The sequence below is a fragment of the Lethenteron reissneri genome, chromosome 8 (genome assembly GCF_015708825.2).
Source record: "Lethenteron reissneri isolate LAM-NWPU_2019-01 chromosome 8, ASM1570882v1, whole genome shotgun sequence".
NCBI lineage: Eukaryota > Metazoa > Chordata > Hyperoartia > Petromyzontiformes > Petromyzontidae > Lethenteron > Lethenteron reissneri.
Window position 1 is genome coordinate 6,787,012 of NC_083786.1, and position 22,172 is coordinate 6,809,183.

Consider the following 22,172-nt stretch of genomic DNA (forward strand, 5'->3'; position numbering starts at 1 on the left):
AGGAGAGCCACGCTGAGACATACAAATCTTTTTCAGCAGGGTCCTGCATTTAGTTTTTTAGTTTAAGATGTTTTCAGCTAATAAATGTGTTTATTATAGACGTGGGATGACACTGGAGCATCCGGAGAAAACCCATGTCCACGAGGGGGCAACACTCCATATCCGTACAGATGGAAACAGATGGTGATCAGTACACTTGCTGTACTGCCCTCTGGCGAGTCGTGGGAGACATACCATCGAGTGTTGTTTTGTGTCCGCTCAACGGAACACACAAGTGGGTAGTGTTCATTTTCTAGCTCTTCATTGTTGGACATTAGGGGCCGTCCATAAATGACATCACGCGATTTTGGACGATTTTTGACCCCCCTCGTCACACGGCGTCACAAAAAGTCAGACCGCCCCCCCCCCCCCCGTCAAATATGACGTCACAAAGCTCTGCCCCCCCTCCCCCCCCAAACCATATTTCCATTTTGAAAATAAAACATGCTTTAAATCGCTTTAAACTATTGTCATTGTAGTGCGTATTTCATGTGCCGCTGCACTCTGATGTTGTGGGAGAAAACATTTATTAAAAGTCTATTTAATTAAGTAGAACGTGTTGTCTATATTTATATAACGTTGCGCATTTTGATGTGACGTCACATTTCTCAACTCCCCCCCCCCCCTCATCACACATCGTCACAAATGTCTGACCCCCCCCCCTAGGTGCGTGACGTCATTTATGGACGGCCCCTAAGACAATTGATTGAAATTCCAAGTCATATGGTGGCCCAAGTCTGGTTGATGGAACCTCTTTAAAGCCAAGAAATGGTGATACAATACACGCAGGGCAATGTCAGAGAGGTTGTGTGAAGAGGTGATATTTAATTGACAAAATACAGAATTGGTGAGATAACATTAATACAAATTACACACGAAGGCACTTATTTGATCGGACCGTATGATAGTGGTTGTATCGTTGTTCACATATCACAACAATCAGGCTTGTAGCTTGGGATGAGCTCAGCATACATTAAAACCTGTAACGCGTCACACCTTCATCATTTTGAAAACAGTTGGGACAAAAAGTGCCCATTCGCCAACAAACACGCAAATCGGGCCTTTAAATAAAAAAAAAAATTCACGCAAAATGGGTGTTTACTTAAAAAGTAATTTGCATTCAAAGTGGTTAAGGGATCACGTAAAGTGTCAATACATTTCAAGTATCATGCACGGTCATTTAAGTTCCCATGCTTGTAGTTTCGTACGGGGTTTGTGTTACTCATCTTAGAGAGCTCTGGAGCTTGATTCAAATTTGCAGTCAAATCTCCATTATCCCGTCAGGAGGATTATCCGGGTTGTGGATTCACCGATCTCGCACAAAATTAGAACGTAAAAAAATATTCCGAGCATCTTTGTTTTGTTTGCTGCTCCTCACTCGTCGAGGGTCACAGGAATCGGTGCCCACGTGACTGTAAGTTAAACCCGATTACTTTCGGAAGCAATAAAACAGGCGGTGCATTCTCCATCTTCACCCCCACCCCCCTAATCTAATTTACAAGTGGTTTTACACTATCAGTATTTTAGTTGTATCCGCTACACGACCCCAGGTAATTTTGAGTCAAGTGTACCCATATCTTACAGGCAGCAGTGCCAATTCACTACCTCCTGCAAGTAATTAACCACATGCTAATTGGCAGAAAAAGCACCAAACATGGAAAAACAGCTATCCCTCACAAAAGTTAACGTGTAACTGCTTCAATGAGGAAACTGTGCTTACAGTACTCTTAAAGTTAGGTCGTATTTCAAAGGTCTTCTTTTACAAAAGGGGCTCGCAGCCAATGTAAACCAAGGACGTCGATCGTCTAACATGTGCCACCACTGAAGTTTGTTCCCGACAATCACAACGTTTGTACGTGCAGACCGCAAACATAATACAGTACAGTAATATACAGATAGCCGGATAGCCTTGTAGCCGCACACACTTTTGGAGCAAGTGTTGTTAGTGAGCACCTGTCAAGGCCGGCACAGAGCACGATGGGGGGTGGTTTGGCTAGCACCACGTCTGGCTGCTTTCTTGGCCTTGACATTGGCCATGAACAGGAATTGAACCAAGGTCACTGGGTTTGTAATTGAACCGAGGTTACTGGGTTTGCAGTGCACTAACTATTGCGCTAACCGCTCCCCAAACCGCACACACATGATTGAGGAGCCGGTGATACACATCTCACCTCGCGTTCACGTTCTTACGGGCGACACCAGGCCCTGTCGGAAATACACCCTCACCTTCACAGTGGTTTAAGTCATTGTCATATCATATCAGTGACAGACCCATGCACAATGGACTAGCCCCTTCCCATCTTCAACTCCACAATCCACTACAAACATCTTCTCCTGCCCCACTCAACCACTCACCCGCGCTCACCCTCTCTTACCCATGCTGCCATGTGTTCCACGGGTGACTGTGGGAGGTGAGGATGGTCACAGGATGTAAAGGTGGTGGCCATGCTATATCAGGGTGGCGACTGTGCTCATTCGGTGTGGTGACCATGCGAGGTGAGGATGGATGGCAGTATTAGGCAAGGGTCACGGCTACGTTAGGTGGGGACGGCAGTACTGCTTCACCCCCACGGCTCCCCCTTGCTGTGTGCACTGGATCCTCACTCAGGGCTTCACCTTGACTCCCTGCACCTCGATGTCGGGCAGCATGAGGTCCCCGGACACACGCACCTGGTCGACTGTCGCCATGCGCAGCATGCGTTGCTTGAAAGTGAAGGCCGGCTTGTCGTCCACGCTCACCGCAAAGTGGCCCCGCTCACAGCGGATGAGCATCTGTCGGGGGGGGGGGAGCAAGAAAGGGCCCGTAGGTAGTTGAGTAGGGCTGCTAAACACCCTGGTTTCAGAAAGACATTCGATAAAGCGTTTGACTCAATTGACTTCACAAGTAGTTCCGTGATGTAATTTTTTCGAGGGGGTGGGTGGATGCGCTGCGAGACTAAACCTAAACACAAATGCACAACGAGATGATGATGCCAGATGGGCGACTGAAGACTTGGGCGCTTTGCCCACTCTGTGCTTTGCCAGCTGTAATAGGCGCGCACATAACACATAGCTCGTCCCACGTGGGTCGTTGTCTTTGTGTCTGCACGTGCGTATGCATTTCCGTGGAGTGGTGGTGGTGCAGCGCTTGGTGTAGACCGCAATGAACCTGGCGACCTCGACTCTCAAAAATGTCTAACAATAGCGGTGATTGATATCTGAACCAATTATGCCCCAGGTCAACTAAAATTAGTACCTGGTACAGTGTGGACATATCAACAAGGGAGAGACTAAAGGTGGCCAGGCATGGTGCTAGCCACACCATTTTATCAAGCACCTTTCCAGGCTCCATAGGTGTTCGCTAACAGCATTCGCCCCACCAATCTGTGCTGGCTTTATGTGAAAAACCTTGTCCGTGTTTACCTTGAACTCTTTCCCCGGGTAGAAAGGGAATGTGTCTGCTGCCCTCTCCTCCTCGCCCCAGGCATCGCACAGCAGCGAGTTCCGCACAAACTCCTTCTTGCGGAAGCGTGGGTTGATGTGAAGCGCGATGTCGGGCCCGGTGCTTTGACCCAGGTTCACCATTATCCTGTATCATCATCATTGTTGTTGTCATCAACACTGACACAATTAGAGATCCATCAACGTCATCACCATCAAAACCATCGTTATTAATGTCATAAGCAGTGACATTATCTTTAATACCTTTACATTGTTACCATCAAAATCTTTAAAATAATCGTTATCAGCATTATATTTACGTAAACAATAACAGACAACATTCGCCCCTAAGTGGCGGTGACATCACCACGGCACTGGTGTGAGGCTAGGTGAACTTTGAGGCCATCACGTGAAGTGCCGATACGTGACTGGCAGGAGGAGGTCACGGGACAGACCCAGCTCTTACGGCTTGACCGAGATGGCACAGTGCTGCCCACTGTGCCAACTCGCTGCGATTTACCTATATAAGCACGTGTACTGTGTACCATGTCATGGGTCCCTTCCATTGTACTTCAGTGCCTTGTTTATTCAAAGTGTTATTTACAAGATGCATTGTCTCAGTAGGCTCTCTCCTGCAATGAATGCTACAACTCACATGCGAGATGCTGCCCTGGTGCAATTTGTTCGTGCATGCTGGATTTGGAATTCAGAAATTGCTGGTTCAATTCGACCTCCCGGTCTGGCAGTACAACAACGGTGCAAGTTTCTTGAATCCTACCTCCCCCACCCCAGTCCACGCAGCAGTATACATGGTACACCACCAGAGTTAGTCAATTGGCAGGTGGTGAGGAGTGGGGTAAAGCTGCGGGTACCCCCCCCCACCTCTCTCAAGACCTCCGATAAGCACGGTTGGCTATGTACGGTGCAAAAGAAGTTCAACATACATACATACAAAGACATCTGGCCAGCGTGAAAGAGTAGGCCAAATACCCTCTAGAGCTCCCACTACTAGTGAAGGCCCTTCAACCAGCAGTGGCGAATGCGAGCAAACGTAAGGGCTGCACATTTACCGTTAATACAAGTGGCTTCTGCCTGCAGGGGGGATCATGAGACCATGTGAGACAAGCCAGCACTGATCGCATCACCTGTGTCACCAGAGTGGGTCGCGCTGCTGGGTTTATCTTGTATTCTGACCGTGTAGTTCCGATCAGCAAATACAAACTATAGCCAGCAAACCTTTACCCAAGCCTCAAGCTTCGTGAGGAAATATACTTTCCTTTACTGTCACTCACAAATGACCGTAGAAAAGGCCATGAATGAACGAGGTTATTTGAAAACTGGGAAGCAGATGAAACAGCCGAGAGACTGGCAAAAGGGTACACACACAGATATAAAAATATACAGAAAGGTAGTTAAGACATAAAATAGACTGCAAAAAGTAAATCCAGACCGAGGAAATATTGTGTAGAATTTTTTTTAACAAATCCGAAGCAGTGTACGATACTCAAGCGAGGTCAATGTTATCATGATTGCGCCGACTTTCTGTGACTGCAATTCAGCCGCGTGTCAAAAGGTGTCTCTAGCGAGCTGGCTGGCTCCGAGGCTGATTCCTGACCCACCCAGGTAACCCGAGGGCCAATGGACCCCGGTGCAGCCACACCACCTGCACCTTTGACAGCTATACCATCAAATTACGGCAAACCTATCGCAACTCGACGAGCGTAAAGGCGAGCCCTCACCTGTCCGGGTTGTATTTCACCGTGGCTCGGACCAGGACGCTTTTCCCTTCTGTAAATCCTCCAGGGATGAGTGCAGAGCACGGGGCGGTCTGGAACAACGCAGACACGTGGCACGCAGATACACAGTTAGACGTACGGGAAAACACAGTCACATAAACAGAAGGACATAGACACAAACACAACAGGCAGGCACAGAGAGAGACAGTGACACAAATATACTGGTGGACAGACACAAGTTCAGACACAAAGACACACAAACACAAAGAGGCACACAGATACACAGTTAGACGTACGGGAAAACACAGTCACATAAACAGAAAGACATAGACACAAACACAACAGGCAGGCACAGAGAGAGACAGTGACACAAATATACTGGTGGACAGACACAAGTTCAGACACAAAGACACACAAACACAAAGAGGCACACAGATACACAGTTAGACGTACGGGAAAACACAGTCACATAAACAGAAAGACATAGACACAAACACAACAGGCAGGCACAGAGAGAGACAGTGACACAAATATACTGGTGGACAGACACAAGTTCAGACACAAAGACACACAAACACAAAGAGGCACACAGATACACAGCAACAACCACCGTTCGCCACTAAGTGGAGGTGACGTCACAACGGCGTTTGTGCCAGTCTAGGTGCACTTTGAGGTGACGTAAATTGTTGAAAGCTTGCTGGAAGGTCATCGGACCCACCCAGGTGCTATGGGTCCACTTAGATGACTGGCAGGTGCCCCACCTGTACTCCTTACTGAGCCAACTTGCTGCGTTTTAGCCACCTGGTGCTCCATTGTACAGATACACAGACACACAGAGACACATGGACATACATATATACTGGACACAGTCACACAGAGACACGGGTAAGTATATGTAAACATAAACACAACAGGCATATAGAAACAAAATGACACGAATGTAATGGAACACAGTACACACATAAAAGCACAGGCACGAAGGCATCACACAAACGCAGCGGGACACGTACTGAGACATAGACTCACAGGCACACGCACAAGTACCCAGGCACCAAACATGCTGTATATATGGGAAAACATAAAAAAAACAGATGAATAAATATGAGGCATACACAAAGACACAAAATCGCACGTGGACACGTGGCATAAACAGTGCCAGCGTTCGTCGGCAAAACGCCCAAGAAAAAAAATATATCACGTGGCAGCAAAGCACTTCATAATTTTTCACGGGGAAAAATTTTTCTCTCCCACACGAAAACAAAAAATCTCATTCAAGGGCAGCCTGGCAGAGATAGCCTCAGCTAAGCGTGTTTGTAGAAAGAAAAAAATAGTGCTGAATGGAATATGCTCTACCACCACCCCGAGGCCGGGTTCCTGCGCAGGAGTGGCCACCCATCCCAGCCGAGTGTCTCGTTAATAATTACCCCACACCTTGCCTCTCCGGTTATCTACGCCATTCCAAGACCCCAGTACTGTATTTGAGCTAACCACCCCAACCACCACTGTGTGGCTCTCGAAATCAATAAGCACGTGTGCGTCGCACACTCCTCGCAGTGAACGTTGGCCGAGCTGAAATGGTGGCCCGTAGGGAGGTGACGCTGCGAGAACTGGAGTCTGGAAATTCCTGCGACTTGCCAGGTTCGAAGTATAGTTCGCCAACCACTGCACCACTACTCCACCCAATGTCTAATGACAATTGTCTGTCCGATTTTTCTCTCAGTCAGGCTGCTGTCCGGTTTGCTGGATGTTTGGATCCAATGGTTGTTTGGAAAACCAGATGGACATAAATGGATGGATGGTTGGATGAATGAATGAATGGATGGACGTCTGGCCGACTCGACAAATACATGGACAGACAAGCAGAGAGATGGATGGAAATCAGAGAGATCAGGAGAGGCAAAGATGGTTGGATAGCCAGCCGACTAGACCAGACACACACATAGGGGACTGACAAAAAAACGACAAACGGACGGATTGGAGTTGTACCAGTGTCCTCGAGAAGCGGATGCTGGACACAGTGACGGGGCCGGAAATGTGGAAGGTGTCCACGTCCGCCAGCGGCAGGCGGTGCTTGTACGTGATGTACGGCCGCCCGGCCGACACAACCTGCACGGGCAGTGCAGGTCACGGGACGTACGCATGGGTGCACGCACGCGCATGGGTGTGTGTGTGCACGTGTGTGCGCGTGCGGATGTGTGTGAGTGGAGCGATAGTGGAGCAGTTATCACACTGCGATGTATGCCCGTGTAAATAAGCTAAGAATTCCATCTATGTCTTTCAAGGTCCGATAACAAGGCACCTGCATACAAACTGTCACGGACGAGCACAAGTTGCGCAACTCGGCACCAAACTGAAGTTTGCTCGGTGACGTCACATTCTCGTGCACATCTTTCAACATGAACAAGAGCAAGTGAAATACGATGAGGTGTAATGACCAGGGCTAATGTTCAACCTGGTCTGTCCAGATCGCCGACCCAGAAAATATTCCCCACCTGGCACACCATATCCTGTATACCTCCGCTACGGGCTGCAGCTACTACCAGTCACGTATCACCTACTCGGGTCGAACCAGCGACCCGGAAAATATGCAGTGAGAAATTAGGATATCCCTGGTCACCGTAAACCAACATAACCACAAACCCAAAAAACCATTGTGGCTTCTCAGCTTGAAACGACCGCATTCTTTTTCACGTAAAACACCGGAAAAGAAACCACCAGGCTGTGCTAAGAGTTCAGCCACCAGCAGGGTTGATGACAAAAATTTGCGTCTAAAATATTTGTCAATGAAGCATTCTTTTTTTATCACAGTCCATGTTGACTACGAGTGGACAAAATTCATAAAGTGTGACGACGGCTAAGACCAAAGCTCGAAAAGACGAATTTTGTGGATTTGGAGATGCATACTAAGATAACTTAGTCACGTCATCAGAGACGGAATTGCAATGAGCAAGCAAGCAAGCAAGCCTCGCGTAACCCCTATGCCAATAATGGACCGCAAACCTAATCGCGGAAGTTCATCTACACTGACATACGCTCCAGATTCCAAGCTCAGACTTTCTGTGAGCTAGAGCACACTCTGAACAAGAGAACGGCTCCGTGAATTCCGCAGACTCGGACTCGACTGCAATAGTAAACTCTGACAAAATGAACACCGGCCACCAGAGATGCGCCTGGGCACTCCAACCCAACACGCCGCCATCGCCGCCCCCACCCACGGAGCTCCCCACCGCTCAAGACCCCGGCGGCTGCCCCCCTCCCACCTGGATCTCCTCCTCGGTGGCGATCAAAGTGACGCCAAAGTTTTGGCCGCGCACAAAGGGGCCGGTGCTGCCGCCAGTCTTCTCCTCGCGGCCCCAGCGCTGGGCGCACATCGAGTTGCACACGACGCAGCCGCTGCCCAACCGCACGCTCATGTGGAGCGCGACGTCGGCGTGAGGGCGGATGTGCGAGCCGATCTGCAGCTCCATGTGGAACCTGGGGCAGGGATGGCGCCAGGCAAAGCCGTTTGGGTTGCAGAGATCGCGCGAAACTAAACATACAAGCTAAAACTATTGTTTATTTCCCCAGGTAAGGCCCGCTGAGCTATGCATAGCTCTTTTACAGAAGCTCAACGAAGTGGCTTATCGTGTGGAACCAAATACAGTAATCGAAACGCATGTTGATTTTAAATGTGGAAGGGAAAAACCAGAGGACCCAGAGAAAAATGTACACGACCACAGGAAGAACATGCAAACTCCAAATATACAGGTGTCAGGGTTGGGATCGAAGGGTGATTAATTGTGCGTGAAGAACTACAAACTCATTAGCCTCTCATCACACGTATAAATTGTCAAGAAGATCAAGCAAGAGCAGGATAAAAATGTCATCAAGGTATCATCGAGGCCTAAGCTACTGGTGCCAAAACACTTCACTCCCATCCTTTCTACCCTCCACCAGATACCGAAGCTGTCTCAGTCGACACGCCACCTCCGAAAATCATTTCGAAGAGAATGATGAAATAATTGGAGGAATTACTAGACGATTGTCAGCTTAGCAGAAGCCAGCGGATTTGAAAACCGGGGGCCAGTACAGGGTACACGATTCACCACAACGCTTTGCTCTCTCTCAGCAACCGCACCCTCTCCACTAAGCACCATGAAGCCCTTAAGACTTATGTTTCAACACTGGGGCGTGTGACGTGGATTCAAACAAAGCTCCCGCACAACATGGGCTGGATTTAAATTGATCTTTGTGGAATGTGAGCTAGATTTAGATTTGATTAGTGAGACTAAACTGGACTTGGACTAAAGTTCTTGGGTCTTGAGGGAATGTAGCTGGGTTTATATTGAGCCCAGTGCAAATAATCTGGGTTAGAATGTAGGGTTCAGTTTTGGAGGCACGTGGTCTAAATTTAAATTGACCCCTGCAGAAAGATCCATGAAAAATGCGAGTTGGGTTTAGAATAAGCCATGTGTCACATGAGCTGGATTTAGATGGAGCTCTACAGTGCGTTGATTGGCCTTAAGTTTAGGTTTGAACCAAGAGGAATGTGGAATCGGTTTAGACTGAGTCGTGTGGGATTTGCCCCATGCTCAGAAGGATTGCTGTGAAATCTGTAAATGTCTGGGTTTTGCCAAAAACATCTGAAAGTCCTATTCAGCCCTCAGTAAAGAAAAGGTTTCCACCCCTGATTTAGACTGTGGATTCTCACTTATGGGTTTAGACCAAGAGTTCTTTAACCTATTTGGCATGGCAGCCACCCAATCAAGACCATAGTCCCCTGAGCATCTCCCTCCCCTCCACCAGGTTACAAAGGCCACAATACAGAGACCATACGACCACACCTCTAGTCAACACCGCATTAGTACGACGTTTGTTTCAAGTTGCGTATTAGTGGATCTTGTTGCCACACTGTGGCGCCCACGTTCCCCCGCGCGCATTCAACATTTTTCCTGCACGGGATGCATGCCACGGCCTGCGGCCCTCCTGGTTTAGACTGTGGGCTGTGTGGCCTGGGCTGATTGCGGGGTCCCCTAAAAACCAAGTGAGTTACCTGTCCGCATTGATGGGCACATAGCCCTCGATAGTGATGCTCTTCCCAACCTGGAAGCCTTCATAGATGCTCATGCGGAACGGCAGCAACTGCGCCAAGGATATGAACAAAGGGCAAAGAGACAGTCATCAATACCATCATTTTCAGCATCATCATCAAATCTCTCAGCACTTATGCTCACAAGGGAATTATAAAACGACACGAGACCCATTACAGGCATTTTTCAGTACCAACATCACCACCATCATCACCATCTTCACCGAACAGATGAACAAGTGACAATGGAGATCCATCAGAACCAACACAACAAGCATCATCATCGCCATCCTATCATTATTACCTGCACTGCTATCACCATCACCTGCATCAAAAAGATTAACACTCGACACGGAAGACCCATTAACAAGTCAACACAGAGCCACCGTTACCATAATCATCAAGATTATCACCATCATCTCAGCACTTATGCTCACAAGGAAATGAACAGACCACGTGAGGGACCCATCAGAGCCAAAACAGCACCACCACCATCATCCCACCATTATTACCGTCACCATCATCTGTACCAAAGAGATTAAACAAACGGTGAGAAAGAAAGAAAGACCCATGGCCATGGCCCAGGAATAGTCCTGATAAGTGCGGAACGAGGAGCAAGCTGCCAGGCAATCTGCCCCACATGGACACTGAAATAAATTTCAGCATAAATTATTTTTATAACAAAATCTTGACTTTCACAACCGTTACAGAATAAATCCGCGTTAACGTGAAATTAATGTTTGACCGGGTCCATTTCATAACACGAGCGTGTTTTTAATTTCAGTTACAAAGTTTCACAAAACTCAGACAGGGCCCGTGTTGTCACATGCAGTAATTCAATGGTTATAAGGAGGAAATGTGGGTATAATGAAGGCCCATTTAAGTCGTGTAACAATGGGGAAACATAATAATATTTAAGCATTTTTAAACAAACTTTTCTCTCTCTCTTAGAAGATAAATGTTGGTTGTCCACTTTACAAATTCCCAGCCCCATGTGAAAACGTGGATCAGAGACAGAGCCGACACCAAGATATCTGTTGAGTCAATGAACGAAGCTCTGTGCTGTTGATGGCAAGAGACAGATGAAGAGGTGGAGGAAGCAATCCCATGCCCTTCAGTGAACAAAGGTGGACTACTCAGGGTGGACGAGGATAAGTCACCCACCGGGTTTTTCACCGAGGGTTGGGCCTCATCAGCTGATGCCGGCTGCAGTTTCAATATCCACGGCTCCTGCTCCATGCTGACCACGAGGTTATCGGTGCAGTCTGGAGTCCTGTACACCCCCATAGAGTTAATAATGTAGAGTGGAGATCTTAGGATATAGAGGCCAATGTCTTGATAGCATTCCCTCTCGTTACACTGTAGTCTGGAACGACATTATACTACTATATTATACTAAATACTGTAGTCTTTTAAACAATGATCTGGTCACCTCGTCTGTAGTATATATACTGTGTTTAGTATCGACTACACTAATACTGCTTACAGTCTATAGGATATTGTCTCACCTGCAGTACTTTATCATGTGTATAATGTCGCGAACGTACATTTTAAAAAGGCATACGCCTGTGACATGTGACACGTACTGTATAAGTCCGGTATGCTGCCTGTAAGCGATACTAATCAATCTCAAATCGATAGGCTGCTGTTGCTGCTGCTGTCTGCATGCTGTCTGTATGATGTCTGTATGCTGTATATAGTATCACTCTATGTACTGTCTATAGTATCACTCTATGTACTGTCTATAGTATCACTCTGTCTGCTGTCTGCATGCTGTCTATAGTATCACTCTGTATGATGTCTGTATGCTGTCTATAGTATCACTCTGTGTACTGTCTATAGTATCACTCTGTATGATGTCTATAGTATCACTCTGTATGCTGTCTGTATGCTGTCTATAGTATCACTCTGTATGATGTCTGTATGCTGTCTATAGTATCACTCTGTGTACTGTCTATAGTATCACTCTGTATGATGTCTATAGTATCACTCTGTATGCTGTCTGTATGCTGTCTATAGTATTACTCTGTATGATGTCTGTATGCTGTCTATAGTATCACTCTGTGTACTGTCTATAGTATCACTCTGTATGATGTCTATAGTATCACTCTGTATGCTGTCTGTATGCTGTCTATAGTATTACTCTGTATGATGTCTGTATGCTGTCTATAGTATCACTCTGTGTACTGTCTATAGTATCACTCTGTATGATGTCTATAGTATCACTCTGTATGCTGTCTGTATGCTGTCTATAGTATTACTCTGTATGATGTCTGTATGCTGTCTATAGTATCACTCTGTGTACTGTCTATAGTATCACTCTGTATGATGTCTATAGTATCACTCTGTTTACTGTCTATAGTATCACTCTGTATGATGTATATAGTATCACTATACACTGTCTATAGTATCACTCTGTCTGCTGTCCCGTCCGACTATGCCACCACCACCACAGTCTACAGCCACAACAGCAGCAGCCGTCTTCACCTTGTGCTGTCAATGCAGTCCAGGATGTCTATAGTATCACTCTATACTGTCTATAGTATCACTGTGTACTGTCTATATACTATAGTATCACTATACACTGTCTATAGCATCACTCTGTGTACTGTCTATAGTATCACTATGTATACTGTCTATAGTATCACTCTGTGTATCACTATATACTGTCTATAGTATCACTATGTATAGTCTATAGTATCACTCTGTATGCTGTCTATATACTGTCTATAGTATCACTATATACTGTCTCTATAGTATCACTATGTATAGTCTATAGTATCACTGTGTATGCTGTCTATAGTATCACTGTGTATCACTATATACTGTCTATAGTATCACTCTGTATGCTGTCTATATACTGTCTATAGTATCACTATATACTGTCTATATACTGTCTATAGTATCACTGTATATATTATCACTGTGTATAGTCTATAGTATCACTCTGTGTATAGTCTATAGTATCACTCTGTGTACTGTCTATATACTGTCTATAGTATCATTATGTGTATCACTATATACTGTCTATAGTATCACTCTGTGTGTACTGTCTGCTGCTGACGTTACCACGCCTGCCGCCTGCACATCTGCGGCGTCTGTAGTCGACGACGACGACGTCGCCCCCTGTAGTCGCCCCCTGTAGTCGCCCTCTGTAGTCGCCCCCTGTAGTCGCCCTCTGTAGTCGCCCCCTGTAGTCGCCCCCCACGTGACTCGCTCCACTGCTGGATGACGGCCTCCGTCAACACGCCGAGCAGTGGATGACTACTATATTGTTATAGACTCGTCTTCACCCTCTCTGCTGAGTCTCTCTTCCTCATCATTGCCCTCTGTGGCCACCATGCAGCAGCAGAAGGAGTAGCCAGCTACACCAGATTGTGTTGCTGCTGCTGTTGTTGTTGTTGATGTCGAGGTCTGCTGTTGTTGTTGATGTCGAGGTCTGTATGCTGTTGTTGTTGTCTGTCTGCTGTTGTTGTTGTTGTTAATGTCGAGGTCTGTCTCTGCTGTTGTTGTTAATGTCGAGGTCTGTCTGCTGCTGTTGTTGTTGTTAATGTCGAGGGCTGTTGCTGTTGTTGTTGTCTGTCTGCTGCTGTTGTTGTTGATGTAGAGGTCTGCCTGCTGCTGTTGTTGTTGTCGAGGTCTGTCTGATCCTGTTGTTGTTAATGTCGAGGTCTGTCTGCTGCTGTTGTTGTTGTCTGTCTGCTGCTGCTGTTGTTGATGTCGAGGTCTGCCTGCTGCTGTTGTTGTTGTCTGTCTGCTGCTGCTGTTGTTGTTGTTGATGTCGAGGTCTGCCTGCTGCTGTCGTCAGCTGCTGGCTGTAGGAAGAGAATAAATCCACAGAAGCGTCAAGGATCCATTCAATCTCCTCCTCTCGTGCCGCCAAGGGGGTCTTTGTCTCCAAGTCACGTCTCCTGCTGCCGCTCCTCACATTCTACAGCCCTCTCATTAATAACGATACAATTAGCGGCTAAAGGAGATATACACACACACGATGTGCGTATACATTAAGCAAGTGGCACACAGAGATACAAGTTGTCGTCTTAATTCTTCAGCGATGTCCCTGCACGTTTGATTTCAGACAGAATGATGACGACGGTGGTGACGATGAATTATTATTGATGACAACAGGAGGCTACATTCCTAAAGTCAACACCGTCGTTATGAACAAACTCTACACTTAGCATTACCTTTACGTTCTTCTTAAGTCATATTTACTTGCGATGATAATGATGACGATAATGATGAACAATGAACCCTCTTAAGCGGAAGAATAATAACAAGCGATCGTTGTTAGAAACAATTCCTGCCGCCGTTTGCAACGTGTCAGGAAGCAGCGATGCTACCCCGATGGTGGTGGTCGTGGTGATGTAACGACGACGTGGTAATGATGATGAAGATGTTGTTGTTGTTGATGTTGTTGTTGCTGCTCAATGTGTGACGACCCAGCATGGTGTGAGACCGCCGTCTGCTGGCCGTCCAGTGGAGGTGTTCATTGGGTGCCGTGGCTGCTGGAGATGCAAGCTTTGACCCATGGGCAGTGGCGCAAAAATAACAAAGTCATATTTAGAAAAAGTTTAAACAAATAAATAAAATGCTTTCATGAAATGTGCCCTACTAGTAATGAATGAACTCCACGACTCCACGAAGTGGCCCCGAAGCTGTCGTGCTGTGACGGCTCCATCCTGAAGACGGAAGCTTGTGTTGCCTCCGAAACGTCGTGATTTTTTTTTACTTTGATTAATTTTAATGTTTTACCTACGTGACTTTACCGAAAAAACCTAAGAATATGAATCCTTGCAGTCACGAAAGCTTCAAATCTAGAATTAATGGCCCGAAGCTTGCCATAACGTAAGGGGCTGTGGTGATTTACAGCCAACGTCAGTTGAGCGTGGACAATTAGAGCCAAGCCGAAACATAACATATAAAAATTAATGTTAAAAATATGTATTTTATTTTTTATGATAGAATATAGTATTGTCATCAGTATGACATACGTATACCAAGTTTGCAGTCGGTACGACATTGGGAAGACGGTTGAAATTGAGTTACAATATTTGAGGATACGACAACAGAGTGAGTTAATAAAAAGCGTGTACAATGTTTAAAAATATATATTTTAACATTTTTATGATATAATATAGTATTGTCATCAGTAAGACATACATATACAAAGTTTGCAGTCGATACCACATTGGGAAGTGGGTTAAAATTGAGTTACAATATTTGAGCATACGACAACAACATACAGAGTGAGTTAATAAAAAGCGTGTAAAATGTTTAAAAATATATTTTTATTTTTTATGATAGAATATAGTATAATCATCAGTATGACATCAGTATACCAAGTTTGCAGTTCATAAAAAGCGTGTAATAATAAAATAAAATTAACAATTCGCAACAATACCACCCCCCTCCACCTCACTAATACCCTTACGTACGGTGGGGCAGCAAATTGTCTTGCTGTGGTTTTCACAGCTGATATGATTGCTTGTGTTGCAGTCGAAACGTCGTGAGAAATGTATTGTTTTATTTTATTATTTTATTGCTTCCCTTCTACGTGACTTTACCTAAAGAACCAATAATAAGAATCCCTGCAGTCACGAAAACTTTAAATAGAAATGTTGCGAGGAGTTAAATTGGAACGTCGATGTCCACTGGTCACCACGATGGAGAGAGATGGTTTCAGTGGAGAGTTTGTGTCAGAATATTGATGGCACACTGGAGGAATCCGATGAGCTGTAAAGCTCTTCTTCACCGATGTCCAGGATGGGGGGGGGGGGGGGAGTCACAACGTTGAAGGAAGGCGGACTGCGTGCAGCTCATGGTTTCTTCACCTGAGGACGGCTGCTTGCGTTGTGGCCGAAACGTCGTGAGAATTGTATTTTATTATGTTTTATTTTTATTATTTTATTATTTCCCTTCTACGTGACTTTACCGAAAGAACCAAGAAGATGAATCCCTGCAGTCACGAAAGCTTTAAATCGAAAAAAAAGTATATAAACAGGTGACGTTTCGGACAACGGTCCTTCTTCATAACACGTGAATAGAGGGGCCATAGAGAATGTGTGCTAACAATTGGAGACTGCGCTTGTTTACACCATGGGACCAGCATGATGAGGATTACAATATAAACATGTTTAGTGGTAAACAGTTTTAAATACTTATATAGTTTTTTTTATGTTAAAACATGTTGAGTTGATTAAGTTTTGAAAACTTATTTTTTACATAAAAAATGTCTAGTGAAAAACAGTTTTTAACTACTTATATAGTTTATTTTTAGTATTTAACATGTTTAGTGATAATCAGATTTAAATACTATATAGTTTTTTTATGTTTAAAATTGTTTTGTGATAAAAACAGTCCTTAAATACGTATACTTTTTAAAACGTTAAAAAATTTTGTGATGAACAGTTTTTAAATAGGCATATGAATAGTTACCTAATAGTAAATATTGAGTCCAAGGCAAACCCTTCAATAATACAATTCAATAATGTATGCCAGTACTGGAATCATGCAATAGCAACAAACTAATTTGTGTAATTTTTTCCAGTGAAACATTTCCCAGCCACTCGAGGCCGCTACAGCACCGCAATTTTCCAAATGCAATCGATTTTCTGATCGATTCCCGAACTTTAATCGAATCGGTACGTCACGCAGTTAACCCGGAAGTCACGCCGCCGCGCTGCCCCCTGACCCCGCCTTTCCATCATGGCGGCGCGCACGAACGTGATTCAGGAGCACGTGGCGAGCGCGCAGTGAACGACTTCTCGAGGTCTTTGTCAAGTCTGGTCAGGGCCACGGTCAGTGTCTCACCCGCGTCTGGCCCTCTCGTCACCTCCTCGCATCGTGTACCGCATCATTTCGTATCTCGTCCACCTTCACACCTCGCCTCCCTGCCTTCGCCTGTGCTTCAGATTGCTTTCATTTTTTTCTCTCGTCTCACCTCGGCTCGCTTCTCACTTTCCTTTCCACTCTCGCCTCGTATCGCCGGATGACCATCGGCTACTCTTCCCCCCTCACCCCGTCTCACCGTTCCCCTCAATAGCGAAACGACAGCCACTCGGTCATGGAGATAGAAGAGGCGACAGCGGCGGTGGCGGCGGCGGCAGAGGTAGCGGACGGTGACTTTCAGCCGAGGAAAGGAAGCCGCGCGTCACGCCGCCGCAAGCGAAAGCTCGAGGTTGGGGACGAGGAGGGCATGGAGGAGGCAGAAACAACAACGACGACAACGACGACGATGGAGATCACCTCGGGAGCCCAGAGTGCGCCCGGGGTCGAGAGCTCTGAGCCGGCGGTCAAGAGGCCCAACTTTCCGCCCATCTCCGGGGATAAACTGATGGTTCGAGACACTTCTGTTTACCCTCTCCGAAGAAAAGCTGGCTTTTGATCGCTCATTGACTCGTTCACTTACTCGACCACTCGCCCACACCGCACACTCGTTCAATCACATTCACTGATCAACTCACCCTCTCACCATCGACTCGCTAATTCAGTAACCCACGAATGATTCACTGGCTTACTCAACCACTCACTCGCTCGCCCGCTAAATCACTCGGGTATTGTTTATTAAGTATTCAACTGTATGGAAATATAGCCTTCACATCCGTTATTTAAATCGGTGTAAAACTCCGTATTGCAATGGAGACCTGGTTTATTTCAAAGTTAATTTCTTGATATTTTAAAACTTCGCAACAAAGCAGCACAATGTGCTTGAGGAGTGAGTCACATTTCGATACGTGATCAGCAAAAGCCACTCCCCCTTTAACTGGCCTTTAATTAAGGCATCCTATGACCCCACTAGAGGGACCTCACCTGGTTATAAACAACCACAGTACGTATCTTCATATCGAGAGCAGAAACATTAACGTAATTAAAGTTTATTAAGTTGGTGAACAGACTTGACACTGCGGATCAATTCACATTCATGGAATCGGCCAAGTTTTAAGTTTCATTTATTAGGTATAGCCCTGTGAGCCATTCGGCTCTTGAATCGGGTGCAACCGCAACAAACAAAAACATTAACAAGAAAACATCTTAAAGTGACTATGTGACTAAGTGCAAACAGAAAATCCAGGGGAAAAAAACAGCAAAAATTCCAGAAAAAAGCACCGTACACGAATAATTCACGTAGCCCAACGTAGCAGAACGCTCCAGAAAAATATTTTGAATCGGCGTGTCTTTAATGGATAAGCAATAAAGATTATTATTATTAAGTCATCTGCCGCGTGGCCATATCACATGTGAAAAGCTAAACTTTGAATATCGAGGTTTGGGAGCCACAACGACTTCGGGTGGTAATTTGGTTCATACACTTGGGGGGGGGGGGTGGGTTTACTCCTAAGTATCTCTCTGGATAAGAGTAGACGATGTGCGTGACGATTATGACCGGTGACATTTTTAAATCCTTTATATTAAGTTCGCTTGCGTGCTTGCTTGCTTGCTTATGACCGTGCAAATCTTTCGGTCGTTTTTTAACCCATTTCCCGTGATCCAATCGAGCTGACATTTTGCACACAGACTCATTGTGCGAGACAATTAATGTTCGTGAAAATTTTTTTCCAAAATTTTACACTGTTTAGGGAAAACAAATTAAATATTTAATTACCAATTGCTTAATACTGGCAGACAAATCATCTGACCCATAGGTGGCAGCCATCTCAAGCCAGAGGACGAGAGGACTCTAGCCGCCACGCATATAAAGGATTTATAGTGAAAAACTTTGTTTTTACGGGTTATACTTATTAGAACACGAGATTTGCTGCGTGTTTTTCACTTGCGGCTCACAGGCCGGCAGCCCCGAGCTACGCAAGGTGCCCGTACCGGCGAACCGCTTCACCCCGCTCAAGGAGAACTGGATGAAGATCTTCACGCCCGTGGTGGAGCACCTGCAGTTGCAGATCCGCTTCAACCTCAAGACGCGCAACGTGGAGCTGAAGGCGCGTGACCGTGTTGGCGCGACGTGACGGGAGATGCACCTTCACACTGCGGGGGTTGAAATTGCAGACAAGCAACGCTTGCGCGTACCCACCCACGTCAGGTCCCATGTCTCCCTTGTACGAGACACGTGAAGTTGTTTCCATGGATTTTGTCCGGATTAAATTGATTTGGCCGACTGGCAGCAGTTTTAATCTGCAGGAGAAACGGTACTGAGGATCTGTAGGTGAAATCGATTATTAAGTGATTGAATCGCTTGTTTAGGATATTATGCAGGTGCTGTTGAATTTAGGCTTACGGTGCAAACACAATTCTAGGAACAACAAAAGTTAAAATACAAATGAGACCGTAAAATCAAGACAAATCATTCTTGGATCGAACCATGACAATTCATTGAATAGCTGCAAAGGGGGGGGGGGGGGAATCCTTTGGGTAAAAAAAAAAATCTCCCGGTTATAAATAAACATTTCTTACTGCTCGCTGAGCAGGCGGCTAAATCGTTTGCCGGGAGCTGGTGACAGCTTGCGACGACGCTCACGCTATGCTGTGTGTCGTGCTGCGCGCAGACGTGCAAGGAGACGCAGGATATCGGCGCGCTGCAGAAGGCGGCGGACTTCGTGCGAGCCTTCGTGCTCGGCTTCCAGGTGGAGGTACGATCGTCACGTGGAACTTGGCGGTGGCACCGCTCGCGTCAGCGCCCACTTGCTCATTAACGACGACGTGAGTGATCGGTTTCGCTGTGTGAACTGCGGCGGCTCATATCGGCAATTCCTTTCCTCCCGCAGGACGCGCTCGCTCTCATGCGATTGGACGACCTCTTCCTGGAGTCGTTCGACATCACGGACGGTGAGTGCAGAATTCTCGCGCACGGTCGCACGCAGAGGTGCCGCTGCCATTTTGATGTTCGTCTCGCCCCGGTGTTAAAATCGGATCTGAGCCAACGATAAACGACTCTTGACTAATGGAGCAACCAAAACTGTTGTGGGGAAAAAAATCGAATCTATATAAACGAGAGAGTGAAATATAGACGTAATAATCAATTCTCTAATAGATTTTGTTTGGTTAAATGACTATCAAGCCTGCGCGTGATGATGGTGTGCTTGACAGTTATTTAGAAGTTTTTGTCATTGACGAAGCCTAAAACCTCACCGACTCGATGTGTAAGGTCGGTAGCCACGAGGACGGTTCGGTTTTGGTTTGCGTTGCATTTTTAGATCAACTCGTGCTATCGCTCACCGCCCCCTCCACCCCCGCCCCCACAGTGAAGCCACTGAAGGGAGACCACCTCTCCCGTGCCGTGGGGCGCATTGCAGGCAAGGGAGGCAAGACCAAGTTCACCATCGAGAACGTGACGCGCTCCCGCATCGTGCTGGCCGACACGTAAGGCATCTGTCCTTCTGTTCCTCCATCCGTCTTGGCTGCCCATCCGTCTGTCCATCTGTCTTGTCCCTCTGTTTAACTGCCCATCCTTCTATTCCTCCGTCCATCCATCTCTCGCTGTCCGTCCATCTCTCCATCAGTCCCTCTGTTTTCCCGTTGCTAGATGAATCTATACAAGCCGGGTCTTCAGATGCACCTGTGCTTAGATGCTGTGTACACAGATCCTGATTGACTTGTATTTTAGTTGGACTTAACTCTGAAACAGTTAGCCTCTTCAAACAAGACAGTATTAACGTCAAAACACAATTAATTACAATTTAGTATAGTCTACGTCCTAAATCCACCACTGCCAAAGACATTGTATTATTGTTTCGGCCAACGCTTGGTGTTGCGTACGACCGCGTTTCACTTCTCATCGTTTGTTTTCCCGCAGGAAGGTGCACATCCTCGGCTCCTTCCAGAACATCAAGATCGCGAGGACGGCGATATGCAACCTCATCTTAGGTACAAATAGCACGGTTGGCTACGTACGGTGCGAAAGAAGTACAACATACATACGTCACACCGCGTGGTCACCCCGAGATGTACTGCAATGGGAGGTGCGCGGAATAAATAATTATAATAAACGATGGTGATGATGCGTAAACGTAGCTCGCAACACGATCGGGAAGGGGGGCGGCAGTTGTGGTCGAGATCGTAAAATTGGGAAACCCGCTTGACAATCTGTACACCCACAGGGCGTACACGTTACTACTTCCTGCTTGCTTCACCTGCCCCCCAACCCCACCCCCGTGTGTGTTTTTTGCAGGGAGCCCCCCCTCGAAGGTTTACGGGAATCTGCGTGCCGTGGCCACCAGATCCGCCGAGAGATTCTGAAGCTGGCGTCTCGTCCGCTGCCTTCATCGCGGATTGGCGGATGGGGGGGGGAGCGCCAGGAACGATCCCCCGGGATACCGCTCCGGAGATGGAATCCAACCTTGGACTCTGTTTTATTTTATTATTTGTATTCTTCGGTGAGGAAGCGATTGTGTCTCTCAAACGACTCCTGCGACGCACCGCAACGCGATGCGGCTGGGGCCGTGCACCGCACTTTCAACGCCTACGGCCAGATCGCCCGCCACGTGCCCGATCTCATCGCGTCTCGCGAAGCTAAGCAGATTTGAGCCTGGATAGCGCTCTGATGGGTGACCGCTGTGCACGCTACAAGGTGAATATAGGCCACGGTGGGGCTATGTTGTGGACAGTAGGGGGCATTGCATATAAACCAATTGTTGTGCTGTACTTCTATGTTGCCACGTCTATGCTCCCCTCTGCCAACACGCAGTGACCAACGCGTGGGGAAGTGTGGTCAAATAGCCCCCACAACTTGCACTGTGGGGAGGCCCTCATCCAGCAGTGGACAACGGGTTGCAACGTGTGCTCACTAAAACGGGCGCCATGGCGATGAGGGTGGTGCGTTCATGCCGATCACGGTCGGCACGACCACGGTGCTTCACGACGCGAGACCGAGTGAATAAACCGCTAACGTTATTATCCACAATGCACTGCGTTCTTGGATGTTTTTTTTCATGTCGGTTATTAAGAACGTGTAAGTT

The 22,172-nt window shown here is 46.6% G+C and overlaps 2 protein-coding genes across 2 annotated transcripts; one reads left to right on the forward strand and one right to left on the reverse strand.

The window, feature by feature from the left end:
- Positions 1-742: 742 nt before the first annotated feature.
- LGALS8 (galectin 8) lies at positions 743-13,518 on the reverse strand. The gene is made up of 8 exons (XM_061581926.1): positions 13,333-13,518; positions 11,428-11,536; positions 10,228-10,316; positions 8,456-8,669; positions 7,182-7,301; positions 5,199-5,287; positions 3,442-3,607; positions 743-2,811 (listed from the first exon to the last, which is right to left on the reverse strand). The coding sequence occupies exons 1-8, from the start codon at positions 13,350-13,352 to the stop codon at positions 2,644-2,646; spliced, it is 975 nt and encodes a 324-aa protein (XP_061437910.1). The 5' UTR covers positions 13,353-13,518; the 3' UTR covers positions 743-2,643.
- Positions 13,519-16,919: 3,401 nt separating this feature from the next.
- Positions 16,920-22,117, forward strand: PNO1 (partner of NOB1 homolog). Its single transcript, XM_061581827.1, has 8 exons — positions 16,920-17,063; positions 17,309-17,602; positions 19,050-19,199; positions 19,764-19,847; positions 19,983-20,043; positions 20,460-20,577; positions 21,011-21,081; positions 21,386-22,117. The coding sequence occupies exons 2-8, from the start codon at positions 17,330-17,332 to the stop codon at positions 21,451-21,453; spliced, it is 825 nt and encodes a 274-aa protein (XP_061437811.1). The 5' UTR covers positions 16,920-17,063; positions 17,309-17,329; the 3' UTR covers positions 21,454-22,117.
- The last annotated feature ends 55 nt before the right edge of the window (positions 22,118-22,172 follow it).